General features: G+C 38.5%; 1 protein-coding gene across 1 annotated transcript in view; it reads left to right on the forward strand.

Moving 5' to 3' along the window:
* Positions 1–27711, forward strand: part of LOC124803212 (DNA-dependent protein kinase catalytic subunit-like) — a 561762-nt gene that overhangs the window by 96341 nt on the left and 437710 nt on the right. Inside the window, exons 7-11 of the mRNA XM_047264427.1 lie at positions 5321–5499; positions 15950–16221; positions 20661–20816; positions 24838–24959; positions 25055–25297. Coding sequence (XP_047120383.1) covers positions 5321–5499; positions 15950–16221; positions 20661–20816; positions 24838–24959; positions 25055–25297 — 972 coding nt within the window. The remainder of the gene's footprint in view (positions 1–5320; positions 5500–15949; positions 16222–20660; positions 20817–24837; positions 24960–25054; positions 25298–27711) is intronic.

Genomic DNA, 27711 nt, shown 5'->3' on the forward strand with positions numbered 1-27711 from the left:
GCTGTTAATGTATGACACATGGAAGTGTAAGTGCATCTTATATTTTCAGAGGACCAATTCTATCCTAAGGATCTATTCTTTTTCTGTGAGACCATGCTGTACAATGATGTGAATGTGGTTGTTGAAAAAGTATTCCCGTTTTATGTATCCTCCCACAAGGGCCAGCTATTGAAAGGGGGTGAATAACAGTTCACATACTTGTTTAAAAATGAAATGTCATCATGTGAAAATTTCCTGACAAGAGGAGGAGCCTTTTGTCAGAACTGAAACACAGCTGCTAGTGTGTGCTATTTACTTTCATGCGCTATGGACAATGCATCCAGAAATGTTTAACTAATGCACAAACTTGAGACACTATATACAAACCACAGAAAAATGTAGCTATTTAGTTTGGGTGCCCCAGGTTGTTCAACAATGTGTACCAAATGTGGAGTTAAAATACTACACAATTCCACAGTATCAGTCTCCCACAAAGGTGTAACATACAATCATGGAAAAAAAATGCAACCCCAAAAAATATTTAATGTAGATTAAAGAAATTTCAGAAATATGTATTTAAGTGATTAACATTGCAAATTTAATGTAAGCATGAGGTGAGCCACTGGAAATGTGGAATGCTAATACATTAATAACCTGTGTAAATGCCAGAATGGTGAAGGAACCATGCATGCATTGTGTTGTACATTTGCCATTTTGGGATGGAGTTCCACGCCTGTGGCACTTGGTCGGTCAACACCGGGACGGTTAATGCTGGTCATGGACATGCTGAAGTTGTTGTCCGATAATGTCCCATATGTGCTCGATTGGATACAGCTCTGGTGATCGAGCAGGCCGAGGCGACACGTCCACTCTGTAGAGCACGTTGGTTTACAACAGCAGTATGTGGGCGAGCATAATCCTGTTCGAAAATATCCACTGGTATGCTGTTCGTGAAAGAGAGCACAGCATGTTGAATTACCAGATTGACATTCATATGTGCAATCAGGGTGCATAGGATAACCAGGAGTGTTCCTGCTCTCATACAAAATTGTAGCTCAGGCTGTAGCTCGAGGTGAAGGTTCAGTGTTTTTAGGCTTCAGACAGGTCGGTTGCTGGCTCTCAACTGGCCGCCTACTAACCAACATATTGCCATTACTGGCACCCAGGAATAACCAGTTTTCATCACAAAACATAACAGCCCTCCACATTACCCTCCAATGAGCTCTTCATTGACCTCACTGAAGTGGCAAATGGTGGTGGTTTTAGGTCAGTGGAATGCACGCAACAGGGCTTCTGGCTTGGAGCTGTCCTCGAAGTAACTGATTTGGAGCAGCTGGTTATGTACCAGTGGTACCAACAGCTGCTTAGATCACTGCTGCAGATGCAGTACAATGCACCAGAGCCGTATGCTGAGCGTGATGGTCTTCCCCCTGTGTAGTGTCACGTGGCTGTTCAGAGTCTGGTCTTCTTGTGAGTGTACCTTCCTGTGACCACCACTGCCAACGGTCACACACATTGGCTACATTCCTGCCAAGTGTTTCTGCAGTATCGTGGAAGCCACATCCAGCTTCTCATAGCCCTATTACGTGACGTCGTTCAAACTCGGAGGTGTTGATTACGGCGTTTTTGTCGCCATAAAGGCATTATTGACGAACATCAACTCACCGTGTCTAATTTCAGAATTAACTAATGATTACAATTGTTACAGCGTGTATTTGAAGCAAACCTGATTGTATCCTCACGATAGTGCTACAGGCATCACCCTAATGTGACTGGTGCAAAATTTGAATAGACATCATATTTCAGATGTAGAAACACACAAACCAACTTTAGTTCCTTTTTTTCCATCGTTGAAGTTTAGTCAGTGCTTCTTGTGTACATTTCATTACCATTTATGTATGTGTAGATGCACATCCATAATCTGCGAACAACTGTATGGCAGAGGGTACTTAACACTTTCATGGAATATTAGTGTTCCTTCCTGTCCCATTTGTGTATGGAGTGCAGGAAAAATGAGTGGTTAAATGCATATGTGTGACTGTAATTAGTCTAGTCTTGTCATTGCAATTCCTATGGGAGCTATGTGCAGGGGGATTGTCGTATATTCTTAAATTTGTCACTTAATAATGCTTCTTGGAAGTTTGTAACTAGGCTTTCACAGTATTACTGGCATCTTCAAATCTCGTGTTAATTCAGGGTTTTCACCATTTCCATGACATTCTCCAGTGAGTCAAATGTATCTGTAATCATTTGTGCAGACTTCCTTGTACTCTTATAGTAAATCTTAGTTAACAGCAAAATAGGATTTATTTAGTAACGAGGTCATTCCATGCCAAGTGGTCTACAGCTTCCCGCATGACCGTATGTATTTTGATGAAATTTTGTCTCGACATATACAAATGTGCCTAACAAACTTTACTAAAGTTTCACAATCACCAATTCAATACTTATGGAGATACAGTCATTTCCAGAATGAGATTTTCACTCTGCAGCGGAGTGTGCACTGATATGAAACTTCCTGGCAGATTAAAACAGTGTGCCGGACTGAGACTCGAACTCGGGACCTTTGCCTTTCGCGGGCAAATGCTCTACCAACTGAGCTACCCAAGCACGACTCACGCCCCATCCTCACAGCTTTACTTCTGCCAGTACCTCGTCTCCTACCTTCCAAACTTTACAGAAGCTCTCCTGCAAACCTTGCAGAACTAGCACTCCTGAAAGAAAAGATACTGCGGAGACCTGCGGCAATTTTGGGACATACCATCTACGGCAGCATTTTCTAGAAAGAAACAAAACTACACCATCTTGTATAAGTTTGCAAAAATTGCAGCTGGTAAAAGGAAATCCAGCTCATTTTCGTAAGTTATTGTATGTGCATGATGCTGTTGTTGACAAAGACTTCATGTTATTCACACATTTTACTATCCCGTAAGGAAGAATTTGAGCAATGTTCTCAAGATCTGCTGGCATTACAAAATGATTTTGATCTGTTCTCCTCTCCATATTCAGCAAACATTGAAGAGATTTGTCCTGAACAAAAACTAGAAATTATTAACCTGCAGTGTGACAGAGAACGCACAGACAAATGTCAGTACATGAAAAACATCTTGGAATTCTATAGACATATCACTCGGGATAGATTTCTTCATTTTTGCAAACAGGTGGCTACAATATTAATCACTGTTCTGTTCCATGTACGCTTGTGAACAATTGTTCTCTGCAATGAAAAGTAAGAAGATGCACCTGAGAAACTCACTGTCTGATCGCAATCTAAACTGTGCTCTGTGTCTACAATGCACAAGAAGAATTACTCTGGACACAGAAGCAATAGTTCAGGGGGGAGGGGTAAACAAACACTGAGAATCTCACACTTCAAGTACATCATTTTTGTATAACAGCTCACGAAGTAATTGAAGAAAAATGTAGAAGTATATGTTAATATCATAATGTGGCACATGTGCACTTTTGTTTATTTATTTCATCAGTAGCAATAATATTTCATATAGTGATTTCCATGCAACTGGTCGTGGATTTAAATTGACTGACAAACATGTGACGGCAGCTGTTGTGTCCCACACTTGGCTCTCCATTTGACTCTACACTCTCCACTTTGTGCCAATATTGAGGGTACCGTGCTTGCTCTGTGAGCACATTTTGTATGAAGCCCTGCTTTAGATTCAAACTTTAATATTAGGCAATGTAATGACAGCTTGACAGACGCCAAATTTTTGTTCCTATTTCTTCAGTTAATTCATGCAAGCCATTTGCTGCTTGACTGAAGTGTCCTAATCAGTATGGATCCATTGCTTAACACAATAATTTCCTGTGGCTCATTCTGTATGAAATGTTAGCAACAACAGATGCTACAGTTTTTGTTCTAGAATGCTTTTCACAGTGGTATAGTATGCATTCTTTAAATGGCATATTGCAAACTTCCATGCTGAAAAGTTGACGTGATTGTGTCAGATTATTAGACACACAAAAATAAGACTGTCCTTATTATTATATTTTCTTTACTCCTTCATTTTTATAAAAAAAGGAGTTTTATAGAGCTGAACATGATAGACATGTATGAAAAACATAAATACTTTTTTGTTTAAAAAATAAAAAAAATACTTTCTTGTTTCTTAAAGATCTCTATATTACTCTTTTTACAGATTTTTCTGGGTTTTACAATTCCAGCTCTCATCATTTTCATTAGGACTTCTGATTTTACTTCCCCATAAATTACTATGCTCAATCTGTGATAAACATCACAAGGCTCTGGAGGTGATCCCAACAGAGGAGTCAAAATGTTGGTTGTTAGAAGAAATATGATGTGGCCTAACAACCCAGAAGATTTTAAATTCATTACCATACATTTGTGAAACATAATAGAAGTATTGGATTTAATTTGAGTATGAGCTGAATATGGGGGTATTTTAATTGCAGCTTTACCTTGTCATTATTTTTATGGCCTTAAACTGTCACGTTGGGAAACGAAATCTAATTTTTAGGCAGTTTTGAACAGGATCTTTTTTTTTTTGTAGTTTAAGAATTTGCAGAAAACAGCCGCCTGGGGTAGTCGCACGGTCTGAGGTGCCTTGTCACGGTCCGCTCGGCTCCCCCCTGTTGGAGGTTCGAGTCCTCCCTCGGGCATGGGTGTGTGTGTTGTCCTTAGCTTAAGCTAGTTTAAGTTAGATTAAGTAGTGTGTGAGCTTAGGGACTGATGATCTCAGCAGTTTGATCCCATAAGACCTTACCACAAATTTCCAATTTTGCAGAAAATACTTTTTTGAGAATGAAATTTTATATTCTAAGAAATCGTGGTGATATGTTATTGCATGCAAAGTTTACAATTTATCACACACTTATTTCCAGAGCTATAACAAATCAAACTTCACTTTTTTTTTCAAGTGGTAATGGTTTTGGATGACTTGAGTTAGTTATGTGTATGAAAATCTTGCATGAAATCTTTTTTATTGTTCTGTGCAAGAGAGTGCAAAAAGTTGTACAAGATGGCCCGAGCACATACTGCCGGAGATATTTCTAAAAAAGTTGCCATAAGCACAGGGGTACATTGTTGAATGCTGCACTATCAAACAAGGACTGTATCCTAAAAAGTATTAATTTGCTGAAAATAAAACTTTACCAATGTTCATTGGAAACTTATGCAAGTGATAACATACAGTTACATAAAAATTCATTATGGTCAGACTAGAACTTTTCCGAAGTTAGGCCACGTGGCATGGAAGGGACATCTATGTTCAACGTTAAACAATTTACAGTAGTGTTGACAATTTTCTTCCAAATCATTTTGATCAAATTTTCTGTTCTTGATTTTTATTTTACTCATTTACAGTATTTCATGGGTTATTTCCACGAAAAAATGGCTAGTAAATCCACACCAACTGCTGTCCTTCATACAGTCATAAAAGCATTTGGTGACTTCTCCAAGGCTTGCGAATCCCGCTGGTCGTCAGAAGATGTAGAATATGCCTTTTGTTTTATTTTGCAGTGTGCTGAGGGTATATGTTTAGAGTAAGTATCCTTTGAAATATTTACTTCTGTTACTGTTAATTTGCAATGTACACTGTAGGGTTACTTGATAAAAATTGTAAATTTAGTTCTGTAAATGTAATTGTAATGTAAAACATGTCAGTTGAAAAAAAGTTGCATAGTACGCAGTTGATTAATGTAAGAGTGTTTACAGAATTTCTATAATGCTTGTCAAAAAACTAGACAGGTCAGCAGCACATTACATTCTTATTCTGTTGCAGATATCTGTTAATTTCGGGTATTAGAAAAACAGTCCAGGGAAAAAGATCAGAAATCAGTAATTTTTGTCTAAAATATAATGGCTACCTTCTAAAAGGAGATTCTTCTCTACTCATAAAGAATAGAAACCAGTGTTACAACTAACTCACAAAAAAGAGTCATGTTTCAGCCTGTGAAAAAAGTTGCAAACGTAAAAAAAGGAATGTTTACAGATACATGCATTGCTTACATTATCATGAAAAGATGTTCTTTCAAGATTAAAAAAAAAAAAAAAAAAATACTGTTGGGGACGTGAAATTATTTTGTCTGTGTAACAAAAAATGTTGTAACAGATAAATTTGTATTATTTTAGACATTGTGGAAATTACCAGGATAAATTTTCATGGAAATGATGACATTAATTGTGGGAACACAACAGATATTCGTTACAAAATGTCAGCTGACAACAAAATTTGTGAGTGATTCAGGGCATGTGAAATCAGGTAGTGCAAACCGTGATACTTTATGTGACAGCTTGCTTTACGAGGAAGAAGAGTATGGCATTACTTACAAAAAAAATTATATTTACAACACATTGAATTGAATTGTAAGTGATAAACTGTACATGGAACTGCAGTATTGCAGAATAACGGGACAAAATGCAAACATGAAGAATTAAAGTAATTTTAGTGTGTAAATGTGACTTCACCAACAATTCAATGATTCCTTTACCTAAAACAGTGTTGAATTGCGTGAAAACAACTTTGTAGCACATTGAAACTAAACAAAATACACAGTAGTGGGGGAAAAATAGTGTGGTAATGTAGCAATACACATAAGCATAGATTAAAAAAAAGAATGTCATTAAGGTTTCTTACATACCTGTATTTTTTTCCCTATATTACTGATTAAAGCTCACAGTTGATGCTTTCTCTCAGTTGTATTAAAATTGGTTGCATCACTGCATTCTGAATGCAATGAGTGAATAGCTTCTTTCCCACTTCTTCTGTATGTTCTGTGTTGACAAGCTGGAAGGTTATATTGCTGCAGCCCTGCAGCCAAGCGACTAGCGCGAGGTTTGGTGTTCTCGTAAAGATAAGTTATTTTAGATTATAAAACACATAGATTAGTACTGATTACGTGGTAAATAAGTGTATTAGTGTGCCGTTTAAGTGTACCATTAAAGGTTTCATTTCTCATTACGTAATATAGCAGAAAACGCGAAAAGACCGTACAGTCGTATTTTCTGTTTACGTTCTGCTGCAGCAAATCTATAGAATTTCGTTTAGTTGTTCCTTGCTCTCTCCAGCAATTTAACTTAGCGTACCTCTTCATTATTTAACTAGCATTTCCGGAAAGTAGCGTAAAGTTTAACTTGTTGTTTCAGAAACTTTGCACTTTTGTTTTTGTTTACACACAGTTGCGTATAGGCCAAATTTGTGTAACCATATTTTCGTGTTTATCTGTAATTTAACTGACTTATTCTTAATAAATTATTACGTTTATCATGAGTGAAAAGTGCTTGACTTGCCGTAGAATTGTTAGGTCGGGGCTTTGGTGTGATGGGTGCTGTAGTTTTTTCCATGTGGGTGACTGTAGTGGCGTGGGAATAGGGGAAGTAAATGAGACTCATCAGTGGTTTTGTAGGATTTGTAGTAGAGATAGGAAGATACTGGAACAGGAGGGGAAAATTGCTGCCCTTCAGGCTGAGTTAGACAAGGCCAGGGGAGATCTTGACAGGTTAAGGAGGGAGAAGGGTAAAGAGAGGTGGGAAGTGGCAACAGGCAACAGGAGGAACAGGCCTAGAACTTTGTCTGACAGCTTTATGGTGAATGTGGAAAATAGATTTGACCTGTTGCTTCAGTTAGAAGCTGGTGAGCCTCAAGCAGTTACAGGTGTAGACAGGGCACAACAAACTTTCAGCAGCAAATTGAAAAGTAAGAATGTAGGGAAATCAGTAAAGAGAAAGAAAGTGTTGTTGTTAGGTAGTTCCCATGGAAGAGGTGTTGGCCAACTCTTGCAGGATGAACTAGGATCAGAATACCAGGTCACCAATTTTTTTAAACCTAGTGCTGGTCTGGAGCAGGTGACAGAGGATTTAGGATCACTTTGCAAAGATTTCACTAAGGAAGACACCGTGGTTATAGTGGGTGGGGCAGGTAACAGTATTGACAGAGATCCTGGGTACAGCATAGAGTGTGACCTGGCGAAGATTGCATCAGCATCGAGGCATACCAGTGTTGAGTTTGTATCTGTTCTTGGGCGCCATGACCGACCTCATTTGAACTCTTCTGTCAAGAGAGTTAATTTGGAGCTGGAACGGCTGCTCATGTCGGGTGCGGGGTCACACATTGGTGTGGTTCATGTTGATTCTGTCAGTAGGTGGGATTATACTAGGCATGGCCTTCACCTCAACAGGAAGGGGAAGGGTAAATTGGCTGGGGAAATAGCAGGAAAGTTAAAGGGGGGAGGCACTGTCATGAGTGGTAAAATACCAGTGGTTATAGGATTCAGAAAAGACCCTTTTTTAGGGTAGGGAGGACAGAAAGAAAACAAATTTTAAGAGAGGTTAGAACTGAGACAAACCTTCAGTTTGAGAAAGAAATCAAAAAACATAATTGCAGCTTATTACATCAACATAAACAGCCATTGGTTAAGAATTTTCAACTGTCAGCAGATATTTTAATTCCATCCAATTTTAAGTCAGTCAATGTGAAATGTCAGCTATCTTTATTGCATCAAAATATTCGAGGACTGAGAAATAAAATTAATGAATTAACTATCTGCATAGATGAATTAGAGTCTTCAAACCCAGCTGACATAATCTGCCTCTCTGAACATCATGTGACCACTGGTATAGAACTTTTAAGTGTTACAGGGTTTAGGTTAGCATCTCACTATTGTAGATCAGAAATGGAGAAAGGAGGAGTTGCCACATTCATCAGGAACTGTCATAAATTTAAGAACATAGACATTCATAAATTTTGCCTAGAACAGCATATGGAAGCATGTGCAACAGAATTAGATTTTCACAAAAAATCTTTCATAATATTAAGTGTATATCGAGCACCTGCAGGTAACTTTAATCTGTTTGTAAACCACCTTGAAGCTGTACTGGCCCATTTAACAACCAAAAACAAAGAAATAGTAGTTGCTGGTGATTTCAATGTAGATTTCCTTAAAGACTCTCCCAATAAGAACCTATTTGAGTTAGTAACACTATCATTCAACTTAATTCCCACAGTAAAGTTCCCCACTAGGATAACCACTTGCTCACAAACAGCCATTGATAATATCTTTATAGAAAAGTCAAATGAACAAAATTATATTACAAAACCAATAGTCAATGGCCTCTCAGACCATGACATGCAGTTCCTTCTGTTAAATGTTAATACTGAACAGGATATAAAATCTGTTAAATCTGAGCTCAAGAGGGTAATCAGTAAGCCAAAAATTGATTATTTTAGGACACTCCTCAGAGACATTCACTGGACTGATGTTTACAGTGCTCATGGCATGAATGAAAAATATAACATTTTTGCTAATAAAGTGCTTACCTTATTTGAACACTGCTTTCCCCCAAAACTTACCAAGGTTAGAGCAAAGTCTACAAAGAAGCCATGGATTACTCGAGGAATAGGGGTATCTTGTAAAACAAAAAGAAAACTGTATCTGTCAATCCGAAACATTTCCAATGTTGATGCTATAGCACATTATAAGAAATACTGCAAAATATTAAAGACTGTAATACGGATGTCAAAGCAAATATATTACAAGGAAAAGATAGTCATATCAGATAACAAAATAAAGACAATATGGGATATAGTGAAGGAGGAGACCGGTAGAACCAGACATGAAGAGGAACAAATAGCATTAAGAGTAAATGATGCATTGGTGACAGATGTGTATAGTGTTGCAGAACTTTTTAACAAACATTTTATAACTGTTACTGAAAAGATGGGGTTGTCAGGTTCGGTAGATGCTGCTATGGATTACCTTAGACCAGACATTTCAAGTAACTTCCATAATATGAATTTGACCCTCACTACCCCAACAGAAATAATGTCCATCATAAAATCTTTAAAATCAAAAACATTAGTGGGTATGATGAAATATCAACAAAGTTAATTAAAGAATGTGATTCTGAGCTAAGTAACATATTAAGCTATCTGTGTAACCAGTCGTTTATCAGTGGAATATTTCCCGAATGGCTGAAATATGCTGAAGTTAAGCCACTGTTTAAGAAGGGAGATAAAGAAATAGCATCAAATTTCCGTCCAATTTCACTGTTGCCAGCATTCTCAAAAATTTTCGAAAAAGTAATGTACAGTCGTCTTTATAACCATCTTATCTCAAATAACATACTGTCAAAGTCACAGTTTGGATTTCTAAAAGGTTCTGATATTGAGAAGGCTATCTACACTTACAGTGAAAATGTACTTAATTCATTAGACAAAAAATTGCAGGCAACTGGTATATTTTGTGATCTGTCAAAGGCATTTGACTGTGTAAATCACAATATCCTTTTAAGTAAACTAGAATATTATAGTGTAACAGGAAATGCTGCAAAATGGTTCAAATCTTATATCTCTGGCAGGAAACAAAGGGTGTTATTAGGAAAGAGACATGTATCAAGCTATCAGGCATCATCCAACTGGGAACTAATTACATGTGGGGTCCCACAAGGTTCCATTTTGGGCCCCTTACTTTTTCTTGTGTATATCAATGACCTTTCATCAGTAACATTACCAGATGCCAAGTTTGTTTTGTTTGCTGATGATACAAACATTGCAATAAATAGCAAATCAAGTGTAGTCTTAGAAAGATCAGCCAATAAAATATTTGTAGACATTAATCACTGGTTCCTAGCCAATTCTTTGTCACTAAACTTTGAAAAAACACACTACATGCAGTTCAGAACTTGTAAGGGATGTCCCAAGAGTATATGTCTAACATATGATGACAAGAAGATAGAAGAAGTGGACGGTGTTAAATTCTTGGGATTACAGCTTGATAATAAATTCAACTGGGAGGAGCACACCACAGAACTGCTGAAGCGTCTTAACAAATCTCTGTTTGCAATGCGAATTTTGTCAGACATAGGGGATATAAAAATGAAAAAGCTGGCATACTATGCTTACTTTCATTCCATAATGTCATATGGGATTATTTTCTGGGGTAATTCATCAAGCCAAGCTAAAGTTTTCCGGGCACAAAAACGTGCAGTAAGAATTATATGTGGTGTGAACTCAAGAACATCCTGCAGAAGCCTGTTTAGGGAACTAGGGATACTAACTACAGCTTCCCAATATATTTATTCCTTAATGAAATTTGTCATTAAAAATATATCACTTTTTCAAACCAACAGCTCAATTCATGGAATCAATACTAGAAATAAGAATAATCTTCGCAAGGATTTAAAGTCACTTAGTCTTGTACAAAAAGGTGTGCATTATTCAGGAACACACATTTTCAATAACTTGCCAGCAGCCATAAAAAGCTTAACAACCAATGAAATTCAGTTTAAGAGAAGCCTAAAGGATTTATTGGTGGCCAACTCCTTCTACTCCATTGATGAATTTCTGAGGAAAACCAACTGATTTGTATATAAGTACAACATAACTTCTGCACAATTTCAGTGCAGTAATGTGTTCACTGAAAATTTGTGTGTGTGTGTGTGTGTGTGTGTGTGTGTGTGTGTGTGTAAGTATAATCTAACTTCTGCACCATTTCAGTGCAGTAATGTGTTCATTGTAAATAAGTATTACAGTAGTTGTATTACATGTTTCTTACCTTATAAATAAATAAAAAACTTTTTTATTTTAAATTCAGTGCAATAGTATTTGTAAAATGACTCTTAGTGTTCATTAAAAAATGACGATCATTCCACTTGGGACCTGTGGAATGGTACATTAGCTTATTTGTTTTAGTTTAAATATTTGTCATGTATTGTTGTTTTTCTGACATGTTCCACATCCTGGAGGACCTCCTCACTACGGATCAATTGGAATGAAAGTAAATCTAATCTAATCTAATCTAATCCACAGCCTAACTGTGTAAACTGCTCTGGTCTCCATTCTCCCCACTCACCAAAGTGTCTAGTGTACATGAAGGGGGGGGGGGGGGGAAATCAGGAAATGAAGACTCATGACAGTCTCAGCTACTTTCAAGGCCGGAAGAAATTTGACGGACTTCACCCTGTAAATCTCTCCTCTACCTATGCCTCAGTTATGTCTTCCCCTCCTCATCCTTCCCCCATACCCCCACGCTGCCCCTCTTCCATTTCCTCACCCTCGGCGGCTCCTGTTACTTCCCCTCCAGGAACCCCTCCTCCTCCTCCTCCTCCTCCTCCTCCAGGGAAAAGTCCTCTTCTCTGGCTCACACTAGGGATGGGGCTCCACCTCAGAACACCCCTTCCCAGCATTCTCAGAACGGGAAGCTTGCAGCCTCGGGCTGGAGGATAGACCCGCTCTCAGAGGGCCCCAAAGCCACTCTCTGTCCAATCCTGACATCAGTGCCCTTACTGATAATGCCTCCAACTGACCATTTACTCAGATTCGAAACTGCAATCCAACTAGCTTTTACTAGCTGTCGGCACCTTGTTACGGTCTTGTTTGGCCTTCATAAGACATACGATATGGCTTGGCGCCATCGCATTTTTGTTACCCTCTGTGACTGGGATTTTCGTGGCCCCCTTCAGATTTTTATTCGCGATTTTTTTTATCCCACCGGCTCTTCCGGGTTCCAGTTGGCACTTCACTCAGCACTCCTCAGATTCAGGAGAATGGTATCCTTCAGGATTCTGTATTAAGTGTTACACTCTTCCTCATAGCCATCAATGAGCTTGTAATCTCTTTTGGCCCTCAGGTTACCCCGCCATCGTATGTTGACTATTTTTGCATCTGGTGCAGCTCCCACTCAGTAACATCTGCTGAGTGCCGACTCCAAGGGGCCATCCAATGGACCTCTGTGTGGGGTGTGTCCCATGGCTTCCAATTTTCTCCCTCCAAAATTTGGGTTACGCATATTTGTCGCCAGTTCATAGTACACCCCCTTACAAACAAGTGGCTGCCCCATATTTACCGCCTGAGGACTACATGGATCTGGAAGCTTAATGCTTTCTGCCTTCTGACCCACACATCTTGGGGTGCAGACGATGCTACTCTTTTCCATCTTTACAGTGCTCTGGTGTTGTCCAGACTAGATTATGGAAGTCAAGTTTATGACTCCTTGCGTTCTGAAAATACTTGATCTTGTTCACTATTACAGGGTGTGTCTGGCTATTGGTGCCTTTCACAGTAGCCCCGTTGACAGTCTCCTCACAGACAAATATGATGAAACCAACTCCTGGTTTCTTACGCAATTGCCAATTGCAGATTCCCTGACCATCTTGTGTACCCTGTCCTCTTTGCAAGCGAGCGACGTCTCCCTCCTGATCACTGCCCACGGGTGGGATTGCCAGTTGGAATGCATCTCACTTCCCTGTTGGGATCTTCATCTCTGTCTCCATTCACTGAAATGTGCCCTGTGTATTTTCTCTCACCCCCCTCCCCCCCTCCCTCCCGGGTGATGCCTAGACCACAGAATAGGACCAATCTACTCCAGAGTCGTAAGGTATCTGTTGCCCCTATGGTCTTACGGTGTCTTGTACATTCCATCCTTGCAGAGTTCCAGGGTCCTACCATTTTCTACACTGATGTTTCTAAGACGATAAATAAAGCGGGATACACTTTCACGTCTCCTACTGGCATAGAAAACCATTTATTGCCAGAATCATGTAGTGTGTTCACAGCAGAGCTGCTAGCTGTTACCGGGGCCCCCATTTTGTTACTCAGGCCTCCCTCCACAGTGTTTTAATATCTACAGAGTCATTGAGCAGAGTGCTACTCTAATCGTCCTTTAATCTCTGCTATCCATTACCTTCTCTCCTTCCTTCTTTGGCCATGCTGCCTGCTCAGTTCTCTCTCTGTGAGTCCCAAGTTATGTAGGTATCCCAGAGAATGAAAGGGCTGACTGTTTGGCTAGGTAAGCTGATACTCATGCTCCATTCCCTTTCATGACTCCAGCTGTGGATATACAGATCTATGTCACATCTCTTTCTGCCCGAAAGTAGAATGGCATATGGTACGCTCCTGCTCTCTGTAATAAACTCCGCACAATCGAGGAGACTGCTGTGCTTTGGTGCTCTTCCTTCTGCTTCTCTCAGTAGTAGTCCACTTACTTGGTGCTCTTCCTTCTGCTCCTCTTGGAACGAGTCCACTGCTTTATGCCATTTATGTATTGGTCATACCAGGCTCACCCACTGTTCTGTGCAACGAACCACCGCCACAGTATGGTTGTGGAGCCAGACTGATAATATCCCACATATTGATAGAATGTCCCCTTCATGCTAAGTACAGTATTCCTTAACTTAATATTAGCAGATGGTTCACAGATGGTTGAACTGGTCCTCGGTTTCCTCTGTGAAAGTGGTTATTTCCAGATATAAGGTTTTTTTTTTCCTCTTGGAGCAGAGGCATGGTGGTTGTGGTTGGGACCTCTCTCACGTTTTCTCAGTCTGGGACTCTGTGACCACTCCCCCATGGAATGATCACTCTTTTTTTCCATTTTTTAGATTTGGTCTACCATTTTATGCCTTTTACTGTGTGTGTGTGTGTGTGTGTGTGTGTGTGTGTGTGTGTGTGTGTGTGTGTGTGTGTTTTAGCATATTTTATAGTTTATTCCCCTTACTGGATGCATCCACTTTTGGCTGATCTACTTTCTTCTGTGAGTAACTTAGGAATCACAGGACTGATGATCTCGCTGTTTGGCCCCATTAACCCTCTCAATTAATCAATCAATCAATCAATCTCAAAATTTGTCAGGGGGAAAAATGCTAAAATGTGTCTGAAGATCAGGGAAATATCAGGGAATTTTACTTGGGGAAATTGTGGCAACCCTGATGACACAGTGATTTTTAAGACATGTGGAAGCACAGAAGGAATGTAAATGAGAGTAATTATGGCGGTACCTGCTTGTTTTACTGCTTCCGTGCCTCTACTTAAAGAACTGTAAACTGTACTGTGCCAATTGTGTCAGCGATTTTGGAAGGTAAAATTACTGGTATGTACTATTTATCTCCTTATTTGTATCAGCTGCATTTGTTCACATACAAGGGGCGACCAATAAATAAAGTGACACTTTCTTCTTCACCAATTTTAGTTCAAAATGTTGTAATCTTTTTGTGACATCCTTAAACATTTTTGTGTCATTTTATATACACTGCCTGAAGCACCCAGAAGGGGAGAAGGGAACAAAATGAAACTTCTCTGATTGAAACGATATGTGATGTTATTTCAGTGATTAGAAAATTGAGTTATATTTACAATAAATATGATGTTGCACCTCCTCTGATGTGAATAAGTGCAATAATTTGGTTAGGATGCCGTAAAGCTGTTGTATCCTCTCCTGAGACAAGCTTGCCCACAACTGTTTTGACTAGTCCTTGATATCCTGGATTCTGGCACTGAGATGGAGTTGATATCCAAGCAAGTCCCAAACATTTCCATTGCAGACAGATCAGTGTATCTTGCTGTCCATGGGAATAGCTCACCATCAAGATGACAGTTCATAGATACACATGCCATGTGTGGATGAGCATTGTCCTGTTGAACGGACACCACAGTACTGTTGCAGGAAGAGATAACACGAGAGGACATAGGATGTTTGTGAGATACTGTTGTGCCATCTTAGTTCCCTCAGTCACAACCAACTGTGGCCTGAAGTTATACTTGATGACTCCTCTTCACTCTATGGCACCAGGAGTAATACTGATGTGCCCCCCCCCCCTCCCTCCTCCCCCCCCCCCCCAAAAAAAAAGCACTGAAAGAGAGAGACATCTCCTCAGGTTGCCTAAATACTTGCCAACAATCATCATCCGGTATAATGCTGAACTGCAATTCATCCAGAAAACAGCGTGATGCATGCTTTCTGGTCATGGGCTCATTCCAAACACAACCATTTGTGTTGTGGTGTTAATGGTGATCTACACATGGGATAGTAATAACCTACTCTGGCAGCTGCTGGTTATGACACCTGTTTTCCTTGTAGCATCTGCTGATTGTGTCATCTTTTTCCCTTACTGTTGTACTTTATTCTAAGAATTTTGTAAAACAGAGCATTCCATGCTGTTAGTACTGTTATATAGAATAAATTTTAATTCTTTGAAATGTAACTATGCTTCATAACATTATAGGTATTCAACACAAGAAGATGTATTTCTGCGCATGAAGAGAGTGTGGCATTTACCTCAGTACTTGGAATCATTGGGAAAGCTACTCCTGCAAAAAGAAATCATACATTACTCACAGCAGTTATCACTGGAACACATCACAGTATTACTTATTCAGATTTTTCCACATGCCTATGAGAGCACTACATTTAGCATAATTAAAGCTATGCAGAGCTTTTTCTGCCATTTATCTTTGTCTAAATTGGTGCTGCTGGAAGACTTTATAAATGTAGTAGGTTTGTATAAAGAACATATTTACTCTTACCACTACTGATGGCATTTTTCTGTTGAATTGAAATTGCATTTTGGACAAAGTGTGTCATATGTGACATACAACTTGTTGGTTGGAAACGTTTTATGTTGTAAATTTTCATGATTGTTCTGACTTGACCAGGGAATGCTGAAACAAGTGTGTTGTAATTCTAGTGCAATTTTGTCATGGTGTTCTGAAATTTTTTGCTCATTTACATTAAGTTACTTTGTTAACAAGAAACCAATTTCTAAAAGTTTCCATTAGGCAGATCTTTCAAAGATGGGTAAGAACTACAAAAATGAATTGTAAAAGTTTGAACATGCAGCACACTTGACACAATACTTCTTAAAACTTGTGAGAGACTGTCTTCAAAGTGGAAAATACGCATTACTTACTGGATTAAGATTTAATGTTAGTGGATTATATATCTATGTCCAATCTTTGTGTTTGTCAAAAACGGAATAGTTGGTGATCAGTTAAGTACGCAAAATTTCAACCTGTCATTCAACTGTAATTCCACTTTCATTTAAATCATCAAAACTGCAACAAAACTAATGAGAAATGTGGTTAATGGAAGAACTCTGGAATATGTATTAACACTGTAAGAATTTTGTCTGAAAGTTTGTGTGATATAGTTTATTATTTTGAGCTTTTCCTCATTACAGAGGCTTACCTCCAACATAATAATTTACTTGGAAATTACCTTACAAAGAATAAACATTCTTAAACTATATTTTCAAAATATTCCTCCAAGTGTTTCAATTTTGTGTGTCCTCTTCCTCTGCGCCCATTCTCCTCATTGTGTGCTGTACATTTTGGAGCCAGGTGGTCATAGGTCATCCTCTTCTTCTTCTTCTTCTTCTTCTTCTTCTCCCCTCCGGTTCCCACTCCAGTATCAATTTTGGTATTCTGGCTTTCTCCATTTGTCGTACATGCCCATACCACTGTAATTTCTTCCTATCCATTACATCATATATTCTTTCTTTTATTTTCATTCTCCTTATTATTTCAGTGTTCCTTATCTTTTCTTTCCTGGAGATTCTTGCCAGTCTTCTCCAGAAGTCCATCTCTAGAGCTTGTAATTTTTTAATGTGCTTCAGGTTAATTGTCCAGGTCTCCATTCCATACAGAACCACACTCTCTAATATGGATTTGTATATTAATTTTATAGTTCTGCTCATTGCATTCCTGCTCCATAAGACTGAGTTAAGCATCCCAATGACCTTCTGTCCACTACTAATTCTTTTATTGATTTCTGACTGATTTTCCCTCGATTTCTAAAATGGATCCCAAATAACAGACAGTGTTTATCTTTTTGATTTTCTTTCCTTCAATGTATAGCTCATCTGAGTCATTAGTCAAGTATTCTGTTTTTTGATAATTAATCTTCAAACCCCAAGTTTGTATGCTGCTGCTAGTTGATTGCACATACAGTTAGCATCCTCCCCATCTTGTGCTACGACTACTTGATCATCAGCAAAGAATAAATGATGTAGGTAAACTCCATCTCTTATTTCTAATCCCATACTATTACATTTACAAGACCATGTTCTGAGGCTAATATCTATATAGGTTTTAAATAATGATGGTGACATGGGACAGCCCTGTTAAAGGCCTTTGCTTGTTCTAAATTTCTGTGAAAGCTTATTACCAACTTTCACTTGGCAGATGTTATCTTTATACATCTGTTGTATTATTTTAATCAAGGAAGGGTTTATGTTTGCCATATGTAGTGCTCTCCAAAGTAATTTTCTTGGAACAATATCATACGCTTTTTCTAGATCTATGAAAATTAATCCTATGTTTTTTGATTTTTCCCTTCGTTTCTCCAAAATCTGTTGTAATGTGAAAATATGGTCTACACATGATCTCCCAACTGTGAATCCGCATTGTTGTTCTTTTTTTCCAGTTTGTTTTTAATTACTTTTGCAAAAATTCTCATTAATGTGTTTGTAACACAAGTTCCTCTATAGTTTGAACAAATTTTGCGATCCCTTTTCTTAAATATGGTATTAATGAAACCTAGCTTCATCTCGTTGGGTATTGAAGCTCCATGTATTGTTTTGTTGAAGAGCTGTGTTATCAGTTTCACAGTTTTGTCACCACAATATTTCAGGCACTCCAGATTAATATTGCCTGGTCCCGGTGATTTACCATTCTTTCCTGTTCTCAATGCTTGAAGTACTTCACTTTATAAAATCTGGATCTCATCATCTTCATGTCCTTTTTCTTCCACTGTTACTTCTTCTAGATATTCTTCTCTGTCCTCATTTAATAATTTTTGGAAATACTCTTCCCATTCCTTTTGTGTTATCAGTTGGAGATTGGTTTTGCTTTTTGTATCCTGTCGAAGCCCCCTTTAACACTGACCATGCTTCTTTTGCTCTCCCAAATCCTAATTTGCTATTCATTCACCTTGGCACATGTTCTTTCCCATGCTTCATTTTTTGCCATCCTTATTTTTTTCATGACTTCATTCTTCTCTTTCTTGTATATATCTTTTTTCTTCTGATTTATCACTCAACCATGAAGGAATGCATTTCGTTTTTCTCTAACGAGGACCTCTATTTCCTCAGACCACCACTCTGCTGCATAGTTGTGGTTGCTATCTTTTTTACCCAACACCTCTGTTGCTATGATTTTCACATTAGTTTTTATATAGTCATATATTTCCTCTGTACTTCCTTCATATGATTCAACCAGTTTCCTTTCCATCCTGGCTGCAAAGAGTATTCTGATACTTTGGTCTTGTAGGCTGTCAGTATTAAAAGATAAATTTTCATCTTTCTCAATCTGGTTCATTTTATTTATGTTACTTGTATCATTCCTTGCATTCTTTCATGGGCAAAAAGACTTCATTTTTACTAGATAGTGGTCTGGTCCACACTGGGCTCCTCTATAAGATCTGACGTCTACTGCCTTGAAACTACTTGTTTGTCTAATGATAATATAATATTTTATAGAATGAAGTTCTTTAGTGTTCTGTTGCCAAGTATATTTATGAATGCCCTTATGTTTGAAAAAGTGTTGGCAATTTTTAGATCAAATTGTTCTTAAATTGCAATCAATTGTTCCCCTTTGTCATTGTATTCGTCCTCTCCATGTTTTCATACTATTCTACAGGATTCCCTCATTCCTACCCTTCCATTCATATCTCCTGTGATCTAGTTAAGTAAGTAATAAGGCTGTAGCTGACAGCAACAGAAATCAGACCTGTTTGGCACAATGTAATTTTTGCATAAATCAACTCAAAACTGGTAATTCAAACAATAAATCTATGGCTTTGGAAGCTTCAGATTCCAGGTTAGCTGATTTGTTGTCACTTCTGACCCCATTGTTCTAGGTCCTAAAAGTCTAAGAGTTTGCTGTTGTAAGAGTCCATTCTTGATTTTATGATTATTTATTTGCTCTACTTTTAACAAGTAGAATTTTGTTTATATACAGCAAAAATGGACTTTTTGTAAAACAATGATAATTTAGAAATGAATGTTTCATAACTTTTCTGTATTTCAAATAGAATTCAGTTGAAGTGAATTATATTTCAGTCATGTTGTTATTGCACAAAATGTTAAACACAAGCGAGAGAACCATTCATCATTTATTTTGTGACTCTTAAGGCTTTCCCAACAGATATGTTCAATATATGGCTTTTGGGTCTGCCACTGCATCACGTTTTGCAAATCCCACAATATTTCTACGAGGCAGCTACTATCAGGGAGTGGCTGCTGGTTACTGTTGGCATCTTGGCAACAAGAACCAGCAGCCACTGCTTGACATTGTCGAGAAGTTGCTGTGAAGAAATGTGGGATTTACAGGGCCAGTTCAAGAACATTTTTCCACACAAGTAACTTATCTTTCCTCCCTCTTTTACCTGGCAGCTTCCACTATTAATTGTGAAATGCATTGTATAGAAATCTTATACTTGGGCACTACTGGCACCCCTCTCAGGTTTGTGTCCCAAGTGGCTGCTACTAATGGTGAAATGTCCCATATAAAAATCTTAAAAAATTTTGATGCCTCTGGTGCCCCTTTCAGCTTTGCACCCCAAGCGGCAGCTTGTGTTGCTTGGGATTGAACATGTTATAGTTTAAATTTTATCTGCAGCAAAGTTAATCTTCCACATGTAGACATTATTGATAACAAGCTCAGGAACAGAGACATCTTTTAAAGTATTGAATTTGTGAATTAGAAAGAACTGTAATTAGAATCCAGTGGCTAGGTACCTGCTTCTCTCTCTCACCTTGTATGCTATGACTTCCCAGAAATGTGACAAGTGGTATGTGGCTCCCAAATATTTTAGATGTAATTTTGTCTCTCGTTTTTTATTACAGTGTTCTTCACGCCCCCCTCCCTCCCTTGCTCCCTCGCTCCCTTTCTCCCTCCCACTTTCCATTTAAAGCATCTTGTCAATTTTTATTGCAGTGTATCAAGGACTAATCCACACCTGTTCCCATTGCTTGCTGATTGATATGGAGTTACAGAAAGAGAGACAAAATGATGGTCAAAAAATTATCACATATAAAAACTATATGCCTTTATGGAAATCATTATTTCTGGCACATAACTACAGAATTAAAGGTAGGTCTAACAAACATTTTTAATATTCTGCAGATATTTAGCATTGTGTCCAGTTTTGGTCTAGAAACACTAATAATTATTGTATAATAATATGCTAACATTTCTTCTCTCCTTTGATGGTATATGTTGAAGTTCTTTTCCAATATGTTATTTTCTTTGTGTTTTAATTGTACGTACATTAATCACACAGATTTTTGTGCTCTGAATGAGTTTGTTTGCCCCATTTATTTAATTCTGATAAGTAATTGGTGAATAGTTATGATGCTGGAATCTCTTGTTTGTTGCTTTTTTCCCCTTTCTTAAAGAATGTTTGCTTTTTGCACAATTTGTAGCAATTCGGGAGTCACTAGAGACTAAAACTAAGTAGTTTTAATCTGAAACAAACCAGATTGGTACAAAAGAGTTGAGAAAATCTGTTATTGTGGTCTTCAGCTAAAGAGTGGTTTGATGCAGCTCTCCATTCCAGTCATTCCTGCACAAGCCTCTTCGTATCTGAATAACTACTGCAGCTACATCAATTTGAGTTTGCTTACTATATTCAAGCCTTGGTCTCCCTCCGCCACACACTTCCCTCCAGTACCATATTGACAACTCCTTGATGATGTCTCAGAATGTGTCTCATCAGTTCGTCCTTCCTTTCAGTCATGTTTTTCAATAAATTTCTTTTCTCGCCAATTCATTCAGTACCTCATCATTAGCTACCCATCTAATCTTCAGCATTCATCTATAGCCCCACATTTCACAGGCTTCTGATACCTTCTTGTCTGTGCTGCGTATCATCCATGTTTCATTTCCATATAAGTCTGCACTCCAGACAAGTACCATCAGAAAAGACTTCCTAACATTTAAATTTATACCGGGTGATCAAAAAGTCAGTATAAATTTGAAAACTGAATAAATCACGGAATAATGTAGATAAAGAGCTACAAATTGACACACATGCTTGGAATGACATGGGGTTTTATTAGAACCAAAAAAATACAAAAGTTCAAAAAATGTCTGACAGATGGCGCTTCATCTAATCAGAATAGCAATAATTAGCATAACAAAGTAAGACAAAGCAAAGATGATGTTCTTCACAGGAAATGCTCAATATGTCCATCATCATTCCTCAACAGTAGCTGTAGTCGAGGAATAATGTTGTGAACAGCACTGTAAAGCATGTCCGGAATTATGATCAGGCATTGGCGTCGGATGTTGTCTTTCAGCATCCCTAGAGATGTCTGTCAATCACGATACACTTGCGACTTCAGGTAACTCCAAAGCCAATAATCGCACGGACTGAGGTATGGGGACCTGGAAGGCCAAGCATGACGAAAGTGGCAGCTGAAGCACACGATCATCACCAAACGACGCGCACAAGAGATCTTTCACGTGTCTAGCAATATGGGGCGGAGCGCCATCCTGCATAAACATCGTACGTTCCAGCAGGTGTTTATCAGCCAGGCTGGGGATGATGCGATTCTGTAACATATCAGCGCACCTCTCACCCATCACGGTAGCAGTTACAAAACCAGAATCACGCATTTCCTCAAAGAAAAAAGGCTCAATAATGGTGGATGTGGTAAATCTAACCCATACCGTGACTTTCTCGTTGTGCAGTGGAGTTTCCACGACGTTCTAGGATTTTCGGTAGCCCATATTCTAAAGTTGTGGGCGTTGACAGACTCTCGGAGCGTGAAATGAGCTTTGTCGGTCCACAACACATTACTCAACCAATTGTCATCTTCCGCCATATTTTGAAACGCCCACACTGCAAATGCCCTCTGTTTCACTAAATCGGCAGGTAACAGTTCATGATGCTGGTGGATTTTGTACGGATAGCATCAGAGGGTACACCTCAGTGCCAACCAAACAGTAGTGTATGGAATGCCGGTGCGACATGCGACTGCACTAGCGCTGACTTCCCCATGCATAGACGAACCCGCTACAGTCTCCATTTCTTCCTGAACTGTCTCAGCAGCATTATGCCTTGTGCTCGGTCGGCCACTACGGAGTCTATCGTCTAAACAACCCATGGCTTCGAACTTCGAAATCATTCTCGCCACAGCTGCATTTGTCAGCGGACCTTTACCCGTTTGAATCCCCTTCCTGTGGCAATAGGATCATAACGCTGAACTAGCACATTCCCCATTCTGATAATACAGCTTCACTAAAAGCACCTTTTCAGGTAACGTCAACATGCTGCAACTGCTGGTGCATATGATTCTCTCTCTCATTACAGCTCCTTTTATGCACGATTGTCATGCGCAGTCACTGACGTTTTGCTGTCCAGCGCCATATGTTGGACATTTTGTGAACGTTGTTTTTTTTTGGTTCTGATAAAACCCCATGTCTTTCCAAGAATGTGTGTCAATTTTTACCTCTCTATCTACATTATTCTGTGGTTTATTAAGTTTTCAAATTTATACCGACTTTTTGATCACCAGGTATTTAATGTTAATGAATTCTTGTTAGGAATACATTCCTTGCTACAGTCAGTCTACTTTTTTTATCCACTCTATTTCGGGCTTCAGCAGTTGTTTTGCTGTCCATATAGCAAAACACGTGTACTACTTTTAGGGTGCCATTTCATAAGCTAATTCCCTCAGCATCATCTGATTTAATCCACCTAAATTGTGTTAGCCTGAACTTAATTTCTTTTCCAAATTTCACCTTCATATCCTTTACTGGTTGCCCAGTGCACAGATTGAATAACATGGGGGATAGAATACAATTCTGTCTCGCTCCCTTTTCAACCACTGCTTCCCTTTCATGTCGTTCAAATCTTGTAACTGCAGTCTAGTTTGTGTACAAGCTGTATATGACCTTTTGATCCTTGTGTGTTATCTCGCCACTTTCAGGATTTCGAAGAGTGTATTCCAGTCAACATAATCAAAGGCTTTCTCCAAATCTACAAATGTTACAGACTTTTGTTTGTCTTTCTTCGGTGTATCTTCTAAGGTAAGACATGGGTTCAGTACCGGTATTTTCTCATGTGCTCCAAACTGATCTACCCAAGGTCAACTTCTACCATCTTTTCCATTCTTCTGTAAATAATTTGTCAGTATTTTGTGACCATGCCTTATTAAACTGATAGTTCAATAATATTTAAACCTGTCAGTACTTGGTTGCTATGAAACTGGTATTATTACGTTTTTCCTGCAGTCTGAGGGTATTTCACCCTTTTTGTACATCTAGCACACCAAGTGGAATAGTTTTGTCATCGCTGGCTCTCTGAGGGGTCCCTGTGATTCTGAGCAAATGCCCCTGTCCCATGCCTCCCCAATCCAACACAGCAGATTGCTGCTCACATTAGATGCTGCCCCAGAGCTCAGGAGCAGTGGTCATGTGTGTGCAAATTGTGCTTGTATGAATGTGTGTGCGGATTTTCTGCTTCAGAACAACAACTCTGTCCTAAAGCTTGAATATTTTAAAATTTTTTTTCCACTGTGCCCGTCCGTGACGAAACACCACATCTATGTGGCGAGTAGCAATCTGTCCTTTCCATGTTGTTGTTATTCCATTCTGGACTTTGCATATAGTATTTAGGCTCCAATAAGAATTTTTATGTTGCGCGGTACTGATCAGAAAGATTGTACTTGTAGAAAATAGAGATTTATGTACTAGTAGCTCAAAACGTGGGATAAAAGCGAGTTTCTTCAAATAGTTATTAGCTGTCTGGCGCCACCACACTAAAGAAACCAAGCTTCTGAGTTCACAGTGTGCAAATCTTGTCTATTGTTAGAGTTGTAAAATTACAATCAACATAAATAAGTTTTATCACACATTTGACAGAAGGCTATTGAAGCATAAACAGAACTTTTTGTCGCACATATGCTCTTCTATCATCACTGCTTCATGCTCTTTGAATATTAAAAATTGTTGTGAAATTACTTTGTGATATAGCCATTTTTTAAAAATAAATGCATGTAATTATTTTGCCCATTCATGTTAAGAAAGGCAGCTTCTTTACATCTAAGCATTCACTAGAATACAAAGTTAAGTTTATGACTATAAATAATGGTGGAAAAAAATTTAGGACCTTCAGCTGCCACAAAGACTGATGTTGTTCAGAAGATGCACAACCAGTTTGTAATTTTGTTACTGCGTTGTCTGAGAAAGCTGAACTTGAATACTAGGAAAAAGATATTACAGGATTCTGTAAGTATTTTTTGTTCTTCCTTCTGATAGTGTTAATTTACAGACATTGACATAGAAATTTAAATTTTCATTGAATTTTTTTTGGTATTTTACAGGACAGTTTCTTTATTGAAGGTGACATGGAAGCAGTAAATCCAAAGGATTTCAATGTCTTCATTAATTTAACAGATTTTTGTCAAGAATTTTTTCCACACATTGATTCAAATTTATTTGAGAATCACTGTGAAGAATTCATTACTCACTTAATTGTGGAATCTACACGAGCTCCCAATGTCAGTGGCTTTTATAAACTACTCACAGCTGCGTTGAAGATATGCGATAAACTACAATTTTTTGGAGTAAGTAAGAAACATTACCGTTCTGTCCCTAATAACCTCGATGACAGAAGTCTTAAACCTGTACCTTGCCTTCTTTGATTTTGTTGGACTCTATTTGTAATGGTGAAGGCACAGTCGATGGACACTAGCTATCTTCATATTTCTGTAAGATGATGCAGAGAGGCAGAATGGAAATAAAGATAGATACTAAGAGGCATTCGTAAGTGATGTCATGAGTGGTAGCATGGAATGATTAGTTGAGGAACACACACACACACACACACACACACACACACACACACACACACACACACACGCACACGCACACACGGGGGGGGGGGGGGGGGGGGGGGGGAGTTAGTGTTCCTTTTAGTTTGATGATTGTGGCAGTGGAGATTGTGAAAGCAATTAAAATTGTGAGTTGGCCTAAAAGATGACACACTTGTTAACAAGTAAGTGAAAGCTACAGCTAATAATCATGGAACAGAATTGCTGTTGCAGTGATCAGAATAGTAGAAAAGAAGCTTAGTCTCATTTTCAGAATTTTATGTTTTAAGTTGTGAATCTTCTCTAAGTTGTTGTACTGTCCACTTTAATCACTGTGATCATCACCACCACCACCACCACCACCACCACCATCACCATCATCAGTTACTCAAATGACTTCCTGTCATTGCTCCAACAAGCAAGTATACAAGGCCATAGCTAAAGCTTTGATGGCTTTAAAAGATAGAAAAACATATAAAAAGGATTGTCCTTGAGAATACAGAATATTTTGAGGAAGAGAGGGTAAAATGACAGATAAATGTGAAATTGTTCTTTGTTTGATGTTGTGCATGAGATTTTATGGTAAGAGATCTTAGATAATAGCATTTCTTGGTATGTGGTTTTTTGGCAAGTATTGACAGACATATTTGTTTCTTTTTAATTGAATTGTGGCATTAGCTTCAAAATTGTGTAAAACATGTGTCTCTATTATTATTATTATTATTATTATTATTATTATATCAATGAAAATAATCAGTTCTTAAAAATATAAGTAATTGAATAAAAAATCTACTCACCAAGCAGTGGCTAAAGAAAACACACATAAAAAGTGTTAAAATTTGCTAGCTTGCGAAGCCAGTGGCTCCTCCTCCTGGCAGAAGGGCAGAAGAGGAAGGAAGAAGGGCGAAGGAAAAGGACTGATGAGATTTAGGAAAAAGGGTCAAGTTTGGGAAAATTGCCCAGAATCGCGGGTTGGGTGGATTTACCATCTGATACGAGGAGGGGAGTTGGCTTGACTTCCTGGATATCCCAGCAACCTGAGAGAGCTTGACAGGACAGACATACAGAGGTGCTGACAACTGAAGGGGAAAGTTTCAGTAGTAATTGGGTTTATTATAACTAAAATGTATTCATTATTGCAAATAGGGATGGAATAATGTTTTAGAAGGTGCCACCCTTCTATACCTGGGCCACTGATATGTCACTCCATGGTCACCCCCAAGTGCTGTAAAGTTGGCAGTGTAACTGACAAACAAGTGAGGAATCCAATGTGCTCAGTCTTCTGAACCAATTATAGCACCTCGACAAAAGCTGGTTCTGGCGTCGATGCTACCATGTCGCCAGGTTCCATGTAAACATTGTATGTTAGTGCGTGACCACCTGCTTTTGTGTTATCACCTGGACTACAGTTTCTGTTTATTAAATAATGTCATCAAATGACTGCGTTCGCCAAGTGACAATCCATTGCGCCCTGTAGTGCCATTAAATATTCAGGCTTTGGAATTGCAACGGAGGACACCTGAGTTTTACGAGCAATAAAAAGAATTTTTTTCTGTACATTGGCATGTGTTGATTCCTGATGATAAAGTTGTAGAGCGTACTTCAAAAACTGTAGGACTTGGCCAAAGTACATTTATAAGGAAAGGGATGCTACTTCATTACTTGCAAGATACTGAAGTTAATGGTGTGGAAGAAAGCCCTGTGGAAAAAAATGTATTTTTAATTATTCCTGGAAAGAAAAGAAAGCAGCATTGTCCAGTTAAAGAAGTTGATTCTTTCTAAATACATGAAATTCGTCGGCACATTTACACACATTATACCAGAAAAGAATACCCCACAATAGCGAAGTTTGTAATTTCTTTAAAAGAATGTGGACTTCTCACAGGGGGAGGAAATTCACTTAAATGGTATTAAAAATATGGGGCTTCCATTTTAAAAAGTTAGATGGACAAAAGCTGTTGTCCAATAAAGCTCACTTTGTTGCAGCTCATGGCATTTTCTGATACGAAATTATAGGAAAGGATAATCAGTTGATAAAGGCTGGATAGATGATACTCCGAATAGCAGCAGTCACCAGCCAACAGGAAGAGAATCCCGATTAATTGTGGTCCATGCAGGTTCTTCAAACAGTTTTGTGTGTGAAGGACTTCGTTTTTTGATCGCGAAAA

Source organism: Schistocerca piceifrons, chromosome 1 (genome assembly GCF_021461385.2).
Source record: "Schistocerca piceifrons isolate TAMUIC-IGC-003096 chromosome 1, iqSchPice1.1, whole genome shotgun sequence".
Lineage (NCBI taxonomy): Eukaryota > Metazoa > Arthropoda > Insecta > Orthoptera > Acrididae > Schistocerca > Schistocerca piceifrons.